Source organism: Macrotis lagotis, chromosome 3 (genome assembly GCF_037893015.1).
Source record: "Macrotis lagotis isolate mMagLag1 chromosome 3, bilby.v1.9.chrom.fasta, whole genome shotgun sequence".
Taxonomy (NCBI): Eukaryota; Metazoa; Chordata; class Mammalia; order Peramelemorphia; family Peramelidae; genus Macrotis; species Macrotis lagotis.
Window position 1 is genome coordinate 238,322,269 of NC_133660.1, and position 14,249 is coordinate 238,336,517.

The 14,249-nt window shown below is 38.7% G+C and overlaps 1 protein-coding gene across 2 annotated transcripts in view; it reads right to left on the reverse strand.

Moving 5' to 3' along the window:
* Positions 1–3,595: 3,595 nt before the first annotated feature.
* TMEM41B (transmembrane protein 41B) overlaps positions 3,596–14,249 on the reverse strand; it is a 40,856-nt gene continuing 30,202 nt past the window's right edge. Inside the window, exons 5-7 of one of the 2 annotated variants that reach the window (XM_074230276.1) lie at positions 13,702–13,806; positions 7,898–8,036; positions 3,596–6,054 (exon numbers count right to left, since the gene is read on the reverse strand). In XM_074230276.1, coding sequence (XP_074086377.1) covers positions 5,885–6,054; positions 7,898–8,036; positions 13,702–13,806 — 414 coding nt within the window. In that variant the 3' untranslated portion in view covers positions 3,596–5,884. The remainder of the gene's footprint in view (positions 6,055–7,897; positions 8,037–13,701; positions 13,807–14,249) is intronic. The other variant, XM_074230275.1, reaches the window with a different exon arrangement.

Here is a 14,249-nt window from a genome sequence, read left to right on the forward strand (position 1 = left end):
GTAGGTCTGTATCCTAAAGAGATCAAAGGGAAAGGGAAAATATCTATTTGTGAAAAAAATATTTATAGCAACTCTTTTTATGGTGGCAAAGAACTGGAAATTGAGGATATGCCCCTCAACTGGAGAATGGTTGAACATATGACTGTGATATAAGAAATGACAGGGGGCAGCTAGGTGGTGCAGTGGATAGAGCACCAGCCCTGGAGTCAGGAGTACCTGAGTTCAAATCCGGCCTCAGACACTTAATAATTACCTAGCTGTGTGGCCTTGGGCAAGCCACTTAACCCCATTGCCTTGCAAAAACCTTAAATAAAAAAAAAAAAAAGAGGGGCGAAGCCAAGATGGCGACAAGAAGGGATCGAGTCTTAGGAGCTCTCTGATAAAACTCATCAGCTAAGGACTCTAACTAAACTTTCGAGAGACAGAACCCACAAAGGGACCCAGTGAGGCAGTTCTCCTACTCAAGGTAACCTGGAAAAGAGCAGAAAGGCTCTGCTCCCGGGGCAGGAGGGGGCGCCCGCCGGAGGGGTGGCCCGCCAGAGCCAAAGAACTTCAGCCTCCCGCAGGCAGCCCCAGGGCGCTAGGAGACCGGCTCACAGCAGCTGGGGAGTCTCCTGAGCTGCACCCCGGGGAGCACCGGGCACAAAGTGGGGAAACAGCGGGAGACCTCTGCCAGAGCGAGCACAAGGAGCCCAGCCCTCAGTGCACACAGGGAGCAGCTTGGTGTTTCCCCAGCCCTGATCCAGGAAACAGAAGCAGGCGGAGCCCGTAAGCAGGAGCCCCCAGGGCATGAGCCCATTGTGCTGAGGGAGGGGAGTGAAGAGAGACTGCAGAGCTCTGTCCTCTGCCCCTGGAACAGGACTCTGGGGCTCTGACCACATGCAGATCCTGATCCCAGTCTAGGCCCCCCATAGAACAACAGCCCCCCACCTCGGCCCCATGGCAGAGGGGGGGCGCTTATGGTCATTCACGGACCAGGAGGGAGGACAGAGCCTCACACACTGAGACCCTTGTGGGAGTGTCCCAAAAGCTCAGGAAACACCCCAAAACCAGGCCCAGGCTGGGAAAATGAGCAAGCAGAGAAACAAGAGGAAGACCATTGAGAAATATTTTGCAAATGAGCCCAAGAAGGATCAAAATACTCAGTCTGAAGATGAGGAAGCACAAGCTCCTGCATCTAAAGACTCCAAGAAAAACAGAAATTGGGCTCAGGCTATGACAGAGCTCAAAAAAGACTGAAAATCAAATGAGGGAGTTGGAAGAAAAACTGGGAAAAGAAAGGAGAGAGATGCAGGAAAAACATGAAAACGAAGTCAGCAGCTTAGTCAAGGAAATCCAAAAAAATGCTCAAGAAAATAGCATGCTAAAAACCAGCTTAGGTCAAATGGATAAAACAGTTCAAAAAGTTGAGAGGGGCAGCTAGGTGGCGCAGTGGATAAAGCACCGGCCTTGGAGTCAGGAGTACCTGGGTTCAAATTTGGTCTCAGACACTTAATAATTACCTAGCTGTGTGGCCTTGGACAAGCCACTTAACCCCATTTGCCTTGCAAAAACCTAAAAAAGAAAAAAAGTTATTGAGGAGGGGCGGCTAGGTGGTGCACTGGATAAAGCACCAGCCTTGGAGTCAGGAGTACCTGGGTTCAAATTCGGCCTCAAACACTCAATAATTACCTAGTCGTGTGGCCTTGGGCAAGCCACTTAACCCCATTTGCCTTGCAAAAAAAAAAACAAACCTAAAGAATGGGGAGGGTCCCCACCCAAGATAACAATTATTTGTTACAATCATAACTCTCTACTTCAAGTCAATTTACATCCCAAGAGTCAATTTACATGTCCACCCAAATTCTTTCTGTTACATTCAAATTCTCTTCCTCTTTCCCTACATCATCCCCCCCCCCCCCAGTCATTTTAGGACCAGTCTTCTGGCCTTTCAGAGTCCATTTGGAGATGAATGTATTACAGTGAGGGCTTCATTGAGGCAGGGTCCAGGAAATGATTGGCTGGCACAGCTGGTTGGCATCCTGAAGAGACTGGTCTTGGAGCTATATAGCTATAAACCAGAGCATCAGGTGGTTTGAGCACTAAAGAGAACCAAGAATGTTCCAGGCTGTAATTTGGTATAAGAGATTCAGAAAAAAAAATCATAATTCAGTTGTTGCTCATGGAGCTAAGGACAGTGCCATGGAGCTCAATCCAATTTCCCAGTCTGTGTAGAGAGAATCTCTTTGTTGGCTGCCAAAATGTAGCTACTGGCTACTTGGGTTCGGTTATGCCTATAAGGAATCATTATTTAGACTCAGGAAAGTACGGGTGGGAATAAAACAAAAATTTATTAAAAAGGTTACAGGACATAAGGAAGGACGAGGGAGAGGGAGAGAGAGAGAGAGAGAGAGAGAGATAAAAGAACAGCCAAGCAGCCTTGGCTGGGCCATGGTCAGAGAACTCTGAGCCAGCCTGATCATTGTATTGATGAAAAATGCTATCCCCCTCCAGAGAGAAAACTGATCAACTTCAAGTACAGATTGAAGCATATTTCCCTCCCATGTAGTTAATATGAAGTTAATGTAACTTCATATATACTTCTCAATAAGTGGGGCAAGGAATAGAGAGGGAGAGAATTTAGAACTTAAAATAAAATTCAAAAAATATTTCTTGAAACAGCCCAGGTGCTAGCAAAGAATTGGAAATCAAATGAATGTCCATTAATTGGGGAATGGCTGAACAAATTGTGGAATATAGACACCATGGAACACTATTGTTCTATTAGAAACCAAAAGGGATGGGATTTCAGAGAAGCCTGGAAAGACTTTCATGAACTGATGCTGAGTGACATGAGCAGAAACAGAAGAACACTATACAGTCTAACAGCAAGCTGAGGGTGATAATAAACTTTAATAGATTTATTCATCCATCAATGGAATAATAAGGGACAAGTTTAGAGTACCTGTGATGGAGAATACCACCTGTATCCATAGAAAAAAGTGTGGAGTTTAAACAAAGACCAATTACCTTCAAATTTTTTTTAAATGTCTTATGTACAACATAATTTTGCTATCTCTAATAATTTATTTTCTCCTCAAGGATTTCTCTCTCAACACATTCAATTTTAATGAATGTATATAGCATGGAAACAATGTAAAGATTATCAGATTGCCTTCTGTGAGGGGATGGGGAGAAAACTGTAAAATTCAAAATCTTTCAAAAAATGATAGGTAGAAACTACTATTGTATATAATTGGAAAATTAATAAAAAAAATTTTAAAAAGAAACAGCCCAGATGAATTAAAGTTTTACTACTAATCCATACTATGTTTAAGGCAAATCATTTAGCTTCTTAGTACTCTCTAAAGACTCCCAGTGCAGAGTCTTTCCTGCTCTGTATTGCCAAGAGGGAGGTCTAGACCAAAATACAGAGAGCCCTGCTGGTGCTAGGAGAAGCCACAAAACTAAGACACAACCCATCCTACCCTTATGGGAGATTGTCCAGCTGAGGCAATCACACAGGCTAATAAACATTATTATGGAATAACTCATACTTTGGGGATACTTACAACCTCAATGAGTTCATAATTTCAAGATAAGTTAATAGAAAAAGTCTGTGAAATAAAATCCATGTACAACAAAGGAGATGTTTCTTAAGTGTTTTATTCCCATCACAGTTCAGCTTACACTGAGTATCTTAAAAATATTGTACACAAAACATAATACAACAGTTCCAAAGATGGTCTACTTTGCCAAGTAAATGCAATCTCACATGGTTAGTTAGTGTTTTACCTTCCTACCAACTTTGCTTACCTTCCCATTTGTTTCATGGCAGCTCTCCAAAGGACTTAAAACTTGTGCCAACTGGACTTTATTAATTTGGGACATTAAAACAAGTCTATCAATATCACATTTGTGAAGGGGCCTTTGCATGCCACTGGCTATATTTTTCCCAGTAAAACATGCTCAAGGATTCGTTCCTAGCAGAAAAGGAATCTACAACTACTGGTGTGAAGTCAATGACATTCCTGGAAAAAATAAAAAAACACTGAACTAAAAACAGCAGTCATTTTCATCTACTATGCAAAGGTTAAAAGTAGAAGGAAGCAACTGAACAGTTAATGATGATGACAAAATAACGCTGAAAAGGCAACAATTATGAGGGCTTCAGATGACAAACTCAGTACTAGGACGCTTTACTGCTCTGCTAAGTCCAAGCTCATAAATTAAAATTCAAGTCCATATTTTGAAGTAAAAATTTACTCTGTCATTTTTTTTAAATTAGTAACTACTTTGTTCATAAAGTATGTTTTAGATCATTTTATGTAAAAAACACTCAAACCTGTGTTGTGCGCTCTAAAAGCAACAAGGAAGCTTTTTCTATGAATAAAATTAAATCAGATAACATAAAGCAATGAGACATGTATATGTTAATATATTTTCTGTGTATTTACAATAAATGCATTTGTTAATACTGTGACAAAGTAATGGATTGATCCACATTACATTTCAGAAACCAGTTTTAAAGATGACCACATCTTTCTAAATCAAAAAAAAAATAACATAGGATTTCCCTTGTTTCTAAAGTATACTCTAATGTAATGACAAACTTCTGGGAAAACAAAACTGAAAAAAACCTTGCAGAATGGCAAAGTCCAGAATCAGAGGCATTGCAAACAAGCAGCAAGCAGCGAGTAGTTTTTCTAGTACTACCTAATTAGAGTTGTTACCATTTGAGACAGTGTTCTTTTTTTATTAGGTGACCTAAGACAAAAATAAAGCACCTAATGTGAAAACTGCATTGATCTAAAGCAGTCACAAACAAGAAACTACCAATCAGGTACAAAAACCTCACCTTATCAGTATAACATGCACTAAAAAGTGGAATTACATAACATACTTTAAGTACCAGACTAATAAATTAAAGATGAAAATTCCATAACTATCTATCCAATTTATATTTACCAGTGAAGATATGGACTGGCACTAAGTTTTTGTCCCTAAAAACTGAAGCAGTGCAATTTTTCTACCCACCTTCAGATGGTATTTGGAGTGATGCTTTGGAAACTCTCTTTTGAGTTTTCAAAGAGGAATAGTATTCTAAAATATTATTTGGATAGAAATTATTGTCATTAATTTTGATCACCCTAGTATACATAGAGGTACAACTGAAATATTGGCAAAACTAGTTTAAAGAGAAAGAACAAATTGAGGTCAGAATTTCAAAATTCAGACAAATTCATGATAAAAATTCAAAACAAAACAAAAATCAAACCCCACAAAAGTAGAAAAACTTGATATCCTAACTGAATTTCTCAATCTTCCAAGAGCCTGTATTTAAACAAATCCATTAGCACAAACCCAAGAGGGGAAAAAATAAGAACCATAGCATGTCAATCTCATTTTCCCAATTAAAACTCTGTAAAAAAGGCTGATCTCAGTAGGAATTTTAACACTTTTGTTTTCCAGCAAGTACTGTTGCATATCCATTAGGTGATCACTTAGGAAAGGGAGGGAAGGGAGAAGGGAAAATCAACAGCCCCAATTACCAAGTCAGGGATAAGTTTACCCAGGTCCTGGAATTATATCAGCTAGATTAGGTCTACCAGTTTAGATGAAGAGGTCTCTGCAACCCACCATTAATACTTGTCTGCAGCGACTGGCTAGGTATTCATTCACAAGGTAATGTTTCCCTACCCACCAACAACAAGCAAGTCAATGTCCTTTTCCAATTCCCATTTTACTTCCTCTTCTTCCTTGCCACTTCAAATGGCTTCCATCAGCTGTTTGATAGGAAATTGTTCCCTTTTTCCATTGGTGAAGAGATGATTTCAAAACAGAAAAATGTGGAATTGCAGATCCTGAGATGAAAATACAGGGAAATTAAAACCAAAGTGCTTTGTTACTCAAACTTCTGTTTTAGTTTTTTCTGGAAGACAGCTGGTAGAATAGAGAGAACTGCTAAAATCATCAGGACAAATACTGAGTTCCAGGAAACAGCTTCTCCTGCTGTTGTTAGCTGGTAGAGTGTTGTTCCTGCTTTGATTGCTACGAAAGATGGAGGTGCAACACCTGGAACAGATCACACACAAAAGGATTTAAAAACAATGTGTTGTCCCTCAATTCTGAATACTGAAAACTAAATCATCTTAAATTGATGGGTCAAAGCACTAACCATAAGCTGGAACTGATCATTTTGGGTCCCTCAGACAGGGAGGTTGGACTAAATGATTTCTAAGATCCCCTTAACAATTTCATGACTCCAGGAATACCTTCTACATTATATGCAATATGCACCAATTCCCTCTTTTTTTATATTTATTTTTGTACAAATTTTTTTATACATAACTAAAATATTCTTGTTTAAGAGTAAACATAATGTCCCCTCCCCCAAAAGATATAGACCCTCATGAGCAATAAAGTAAAGGAAAGAGAAAAAAAATTAAAAAAAATGTTTCAGTCTGTGTTCTGATACCATCAGCTCTGTCTTCGGTGGATCACATTCTTTATGATAAGTCTGTCATAAAAGTGACTTCGATATTTTTGCACTGTTGCTGTTGCTGATTGTAATTCCCTCCATCCATTCCTCCCCACTACCATATATTATATTTTCTCTCTCCTTTCACTCTGTCCCTCTTCTTAAATGTGCTGTAGGATAGCTGAGTGACGCAGCAGTCTGATCACCGGCCCTGGGGCCAAGAAGCCCTGAGCTCAAGTACCACCCCTTAGGCCCAGCAACCACCCGGCCCTGTGGTCCTGGACAGGTCATCTAATCCCAGCCCCTTGCAAAGAAGTAAAAAAGAAAATGTGCTATATCTGACCACTCTCCCCCATGGTCCAGTCTCTTCTCCATGACTCATATCCCCCCCCCTTCCCCTGTCCCCCTTTTCACTCCAGATGTCTATACTCTATTGAGTATCTGTGCTGTTTCCTCTCTGAGCCACCTCTGATGAGAGCGAAGGTTCCCTCATTCCCCCTCACCTTTCCCCCTTCCATATCATTGTAATAGTTCACTGCAATAATAAAAAAAAAAATCTTAGCCTATTCCACCTTTCCTATCTCTTATTCCCATTACATCTCCCTTTTAGCCACATTCACTCTTAAGAATTTTAGTCAAAAGTTGAAGACAAAGACAAGACCAGGGGAGGGATGGGTTTTTTTTCATATTTGTTGATAAAAATGGAATTAATATCATTTTAGCAACTAAGCCTACCATTAAGGGTCTTCCTCTGATGCTTCATTTGGCCAGGGTTTGCAAAGGTTTTAGCAACCCAATACAAATTAGGAAGAAATCTACACTCTAGAGAAAAGAATTAGCCAAGTATTGCGGTTTTTTCTCAAGTTATTTTTGAGGGACATTGAGGGAGAGAAAAGTCACAGAAACTTTCAAAGACAGACTACTACATGGCAGAGGATTTGCAAGCATTGGCCCATTTGGCAAGACCCAAAAACTTGAGACATCACTGCTCATTTTGTTACCTCAGTATTTTAATGGGAATTTGAAACACTCAAGTACATCTAATATTTATCCTGCCTCTAAGCAGAGAGTTCACAGATAAATTTCAAAACGGACTAAATTTTCTTTAGAAAATGAAATTCATGGGGTAGCTAGTGGCATAGTAGAGTTCAATAATTACTTAATAATTACTTAGCTATGTGACCTTGAGCAAGTCACTTAGCCCCATTACCTTGCCAAAAAAAAAAAAAGAAATTGAAATTCAACCAACTTCCTTAATGGCTAATATGTATATATCAAAGATACAATACCAAATAAAAATCAAAAGGGAAATTGCAAGAAAAAAGAACTAGCCTTCTTCTTAACCTACTCCCTTGCATAACAAAAGTTTTAAATTCTTCTGTAGTCCTGTTTGCTAAGGCAGTATATAGTAAAGGGTAGTTTTCTGTAAAATCTTACCTAGAAAAGTACCAATAAAAAATACTTTTAATGGTACATTTATAACAGGAGATGTTATATTAATAAACCAGTTAGGTAGAAAGGGAGTTATTCTCAAAAATATTATGTAATTAATGAGATGGTCCCGATGTCGTTCAACCTGTCATAAAAGAAAAAAGGATTAGAATTCAAGCAAATTCTACCTAGGATTCCAACTTTTCTTTCAAAATAGCTTACAACCATTTATTATGCCTTCTAATCACTATGATCTTATCCAGATGAAATGAACAAAAAAAGGAGTGGGAAAATTTGAAAATATTCAGTCTGGCATTGAAGGAATTGCCCAAGATATTAAATGTAAAATAAATTCAGATTTTTAAACAATTAATAGAACTGGTTTTTCTTTTTAGGATGTGTGCTCACAATTTCTACCACCATTTTATCACTGGGTTGTGTTTTTTTTGAGGGCAAAAATATGCCATTAGTTTTTTAAGATAATAAATAACACCTATTTATCTACAAATTTCCTGCAAAGAAGCACAAGTATTCAAGAGAGAGAAGTAGAAACAGCCATGGAATGGGAGGTAAGAGGCTTATTTGCTTATCCTAAATCACCTAAATTCACTAATTCAAGGATAAATGTGCCTTTTTATGTTTTTGACCTGTTTCCTCATCTGTAAAATGCAAGAACTGAATTTAAAAAATTTATGTTACTTCTAGTAATAAGAAGTGTCTCAGTATACACAGTAAGGAAAGAGTAGCAAATCTGGAGGGCGAAACACTCCATCTTAGGTACTTAGTCCTTAAAAAAAAAATCTTCCAATACAGACCTTCATTTCTTTTAGGTAACCTGAAGGAGGCCGAAAGAGAACAGGAAAATGATACTTATCCATTTGAGGTTACAAGTAAAAATTGATTATGCCCTTTTCCATATGCCACTGTTTTCTCCTTGTCTTCCCAATAATTCTTTTGGTTCTCAACCTTTTGACCTCTCCATAGTATTTAACAGTGCTAACCAAATCCACAAGCATTTATCAAACTCTCATGTTCCAAGCACTGTGCTAAAAAGTGAGATGCAGAGGCAAAAATCATCTTTGTCCTTGAGGAACTTATATTCCAGTGAGAGAAATAACCAGAAATAAAGATAAGATGTATCCGAATAGAGGGGAAACACTTAGGGACTTGGGAGTGGGGCTGGCTTCCTGGAATGGGTGGCACGTCAGTGGAGCCCAGAAGGACCTTGGAAACAGGCTGAAGGGAAGAGACAGAGCATTTCAGATCCGGGGGAGTCAGGCAGAGGTGCACATGTAAAGAGGTGGCACACATTCAGGGAGCTGCAAGGAGCCAAGCCAATGCTGCTGGAACATGGATCATGGGTGAGGAGCCTGAGCCACAAATGCATGAGAGAAAGAGGAGTTGAGGATGAGAATGAAGTCTGTGGACCTGGACAGACACAGGGAACTTCTCAGACTGATAATGGTGTCCTATTTCTTGCCTTCTCATTGGATGGGGGAGGGAGATAAAAATAAAAAATTTAATTTAAAAAAATTAATAGGGAAATTAAGTTTTGTTTGGATCAAGTTGAGTATGATATTCCTAAAGTACAATCCAGTTCAAGAGAAACAAGAGACAACTTGGAGATACTTAGGGGAATGACTGGGAATGGACAGCTAGACCTGGGACTCACCTATACAGACATGATTACTGAATCCATTGTAGCCTCTGAGATCACTGAGGATATGCAGAGAACAGAAGGAGGCAAAACCCATGGTTGGTAGATATGACATGAGTGAAGAGTGAGAAGGCATGATCAGTCAGAAAGAAAAGAAATCAGGAGTAGATGGTCTATGTCATGAAAATGAGGAGAAGATTCAGGAGATGACTGACAGTGAAAGTGCAGTACAAGATAAGGATTAGTATTAAGAAAAGGCTATTGAACTTGGCTATTAAAAGATCACAGGTAACTTTGGAGAGAGCCACTTCACAGTTGAATGATGAGGTCAAAAGGCAGACTATACCTGGTTTAGAAGAGAGGGAAGGCCTTGAGTACAGACCACTTTTTTTTTTTAGGTTTTTTGCAAGGCAACCAGGCTTAAGTGGCTTGCCTAAGGCCACATAGCTAGGTAATTATTAAGTGTCTGAGACCGGATTTGAACCCAGGTACTCCTGACTCCAGGGCCAGTGCTTTATCTGCTGCGCCACCTAGCCGCCCTGTACAGACCACTTTCAGGAGCTTAACCAGATAGACAAAAAAAAAAAGTTATAGGACAGAAGGGATTAACAAGGGTATGTTAGGAGGTAGCTGGGAAGGAACTTCACTAGCTTAAAACTGCACAAAAACATCTGGGATACTCTAGGTAAGAAAGCAGGGAGGACAAATGGAGACAACTTGGAGAAAATGGAGGGGTATAGGAACAAGAGCAACTGTACGAGAGATAGCCTTGGTGAGAAAAAGGAGACTGGAATGAAGAAGATCATGGGGGAGGATGACTGAACATACGATATGAAGCAAGAACGAAAGAGGGGAACTTTCAGAGAATAATCTCAATTATTTTTCAGCAAAGTATGAAGCAAAGTCCTCTAGAGGTTGAGAAGGATTAGGAAGTTTTAGGAGAAAGGATTTGGACTAGTTGCCCCAGGGAATGGGATAGTGAATCCATCAGAAAGGAATAGAAGGTCTGCTCAATAGACAAATTTCTTCTCTTTTTTACCTAAACCAAACTCGACTTAGTTCTGTTGGAGAGTCATACTTACAGACATCCAAACTCATAACTTCAGAATCATCCTCAATTCTTTGCTCACCCTGACTATTCACACATTCAATCAGTTGACATTATTGTGATTCTATTTCTGCAACAACTTCCTCAACCCTCTCCTTCAAACTACAATGCCACCATGCTAGTTTGGGTACTCATCACTTCTCTTCTGGACCATTACAACAACTTCTTTACTCTGGCCTTCCTGCCTATCTCTCTTTCCCCCTCTCTGATACATCCCATCATGTATGTTCAACTGATAATTCTATTTTTAACTTTGTAACAAAAATTTTAACTTTGTAACAAAAATGCAGTTAAACAAATTCCTGAAATGACTATATTAAAGTAATATTCTAATTGCCTTTATGTAAGGCAATGCGGTTAAGTGACTTGTCCAAGGTCACCAGCTAGGTAATTATTAAATGTCTGAGGCAGAATTTGAACTCAGATCCTCCTGACTCCAGAGCCGGTGCTCTATCCACTGCGCCACCTAGCTGCCCCCTAAAAGTAATATTCTCACAACACAGATGTGATATTAAGTCATCCCTTTGTGAAGAAACTTCAGTACCTCACTTCTGTCTCCAGGATACAGCATAAACTCCTCTGCCATTTAAAGTCCTTCACACTTAGAAAAACCCCATGTACACATATCTCTGGTCTTTTAAATTATGACTACAACCTATCTTTACAGATTAATTTCTTGTCCTCCACTCTGTGTTTGCTAAGTTACATTCTAGAGAAACTGTTCTCATTATTTTCTGTATATGCTGTCTCTCCAGTCTAGAATAATCTCAATCCTCATCTCTGGCTCTTGGAATCTCAAGCATACTTCCAGAATCAGTTCAAAGGGCAGCTAGGTGGCGCACTGGATAGAGCACCGGCCCTGGAGTCAGGAGTACCTGAGTTCAAATCCGGCCTCAGACACTTAATCATTACCTAGCTGTGTGGCCTTGGGCAAGCCACTTAACCCCATTTGCCTTGCAAAAAAAACCTTAATAACAAAAAGAGTCAGTTCAATATCCTTCCTATATCCTATATTCTTCCTACAAGTCCTTTCTTGATTTTCTACGTGTCTAAACTTTAAGATTTTATCTATGAATATACCATTTTTCCCTAAGTTCCTTAAAAGGGCAGTCAGTTTGTATTTCTTGTGTCTATCACTTTAGTAGATGATAAATAGTTAATGAACTAAAATGACTAAAGAATAACAATACTGATACAAATCACTTGCCAGATCTACTGTCAGATTCTCAAAAGTTGGTCCAGGTCTGACTTGATCCTGGAAATACAGAGCTGAACTATTAGACTTAGCCTAACCAAACCCAATCCTAGAAAAAAGGAGGTCATCTCTAGTCAAATAGGAAATCAATATTTGCTTTAGAGTGGGGCTAACCTAATTTATACTAATACAATTCTAGGCAGGATCTAAGAGTTAAGTTCAATTCAGTATTGTCAAAATTCTTCCTGAATGATCTCACTCAAGGTCATACCATCTGATCTACTTCATCTCAATGAGCTCTTTCAGAGCTTGGTTAGAAGAAGTTCAGAATTATGGTGATTATGGAAAAGGTCTAAGCCTTTCTAAACTTGGAATTCACTGTCTGATTTCTTTGTAGTAGCAAACATGCTTAAGAGAGCGAGTATATATCAAGAGAATTTTTAAAAAATTGGACACCATCCAAGCTGTCATGAGGCAATCACACTAAATGATGAACCTGATGCCAGAATAGAGAAAACACACCATCTTTTCTGAGAAAAATCTCACTTTCAGGTCATTCATTTGAAATAAATTAGACCAAGTTAAACACCAACTTATTACTCAATTTTATATTATGACTAGAAAGTTTTTACAGGAACCTAAAAACTGTTGTCAACTTATCTATTTTGATATTAAAGATTTAGCATGTAAAAAACAAAAAAAATTTAGCATGGTACTTAAACATCCATTCTAAAATTCTAATTAAAAAAAAGTAATTTGTATTTTTTCAGTGTCTATTTATTTTCAGCGAAGATTCCTACAAAGAACAAGGGTATATACGTAGCAGTAAATGAAGATACATGAACATGCCTTACTAAAAACAAACTTAAATTTTCTACTTATTAAGTGATGTCATAAAACTTTTAGAAGTTAACAGATTATTAATGTAATCAACAGCAAAAATAAAAACCTAAAAAATCTTGGGTCAAATTTTACAAATTCCATGCATTGCTTTGGGAGAATTAGCAAAAATACTCTGCAAGTATAGTAGCAAATATACCTAGGGGCAGGTAGGTAGAGCAGTGAATAGAGCACCAGCCCCAGAGTAAAGAGTACCTGAGTTCAAATCCGGGCTCAGATGGTTAATAATTACCTAGCTGTGTGACCCTGGGCAAGTCACTTAACCCCACTGCCTTAAATTTAAAAAAAATAAGAAAGAAAAGAAAAAAACAAATATACCTAAAGAATTTAATTTGTAAGAAATTTCTTTCTAAAAAAAAAACCCCAAAATTTTTAGGGTTTTTTTTTAAGTTTCTTTCTTTTTTGTTTTTGCAAGGCAAATGGGGTTAAGTGGCTTGCCCAAGGCCACACAGCTAGGTAATTATTAAGTGTCTGAGACCGGATCTGAACCCAGGTACTCCTGATTCCAAGGCCAGTGCTTTATCCACTACACCACCTAGCCACCCCCAATAGCTCTTCTTTCAATAAACACCTGAGTGGCTGCCTAAGTTCTATAATACACCATAAATAACTTAATTAAAAGCACATGGTAAACTTTTTCTTGTTATTCAGCATCACAGAATCTCAGAAGGAACCTCAGGGATTCATTTAGTATAAATTTCCCACTCCAATGAAAAAGGGTGCCTCTATTTTGAATCTCATTATCAAATTCACAGGGATGAGCAGAGATCTAAAGAACTATAGTTGCGTCAATTCTTAATTGTTCATTTTATTGCCTTGTTCAGACCAGCCCTGGGCTATTTTCAGTAAGGATATTTGTACAGAGTAAGGACTTACAGTTAACATTGTATTATTATCAAAGACAGAAATGAAATACACAATAGTACAAATACAAAGGAGAAAGTTTTTACCTGCTGTGACCATTTCACGGCCTTTTCTGTTAAATACTTGTACACTACTGGTCTCCCAACCAAATACGAAAGCATATAACAGAAGGAAGCACCGAGTCCAGAGCACTAGAAAGCAATAGAGAGCCATGAGCGCCAGACTTCCTCCCCTTCCCAGAAGGGCTCTTTACACTATGAGAAAAATTCCCCTAGCCTAAACTTCTGGTAGTCCTTAGGATCACAGACCATAACTAGAAGGGACCTCAGAAGCCGTTTAGTCCAATGGGGAGACTTAAGCCCAAAGAAGCCAGGTGGTATGCCAGTGGTCAGCCAGTGGTTAAGGGGCAGAGCCAGGATCTAACAAAATTTGGGGTACAGATGGAACATAAGAGAAATCAGGGACTATTTATCTGGATCATCTGTGTCCAAGACCACCCTTACAATGAGGCACTATTACAGGACTCACACTGAAGATTTGTTTGATACAGCCAAATTTTTGAAAAATCATTAATTTTAGCTGAGAAAAGCATGTTTGAAGGTAAAATCTCAAATGGTAACCAAGCCATTGATTT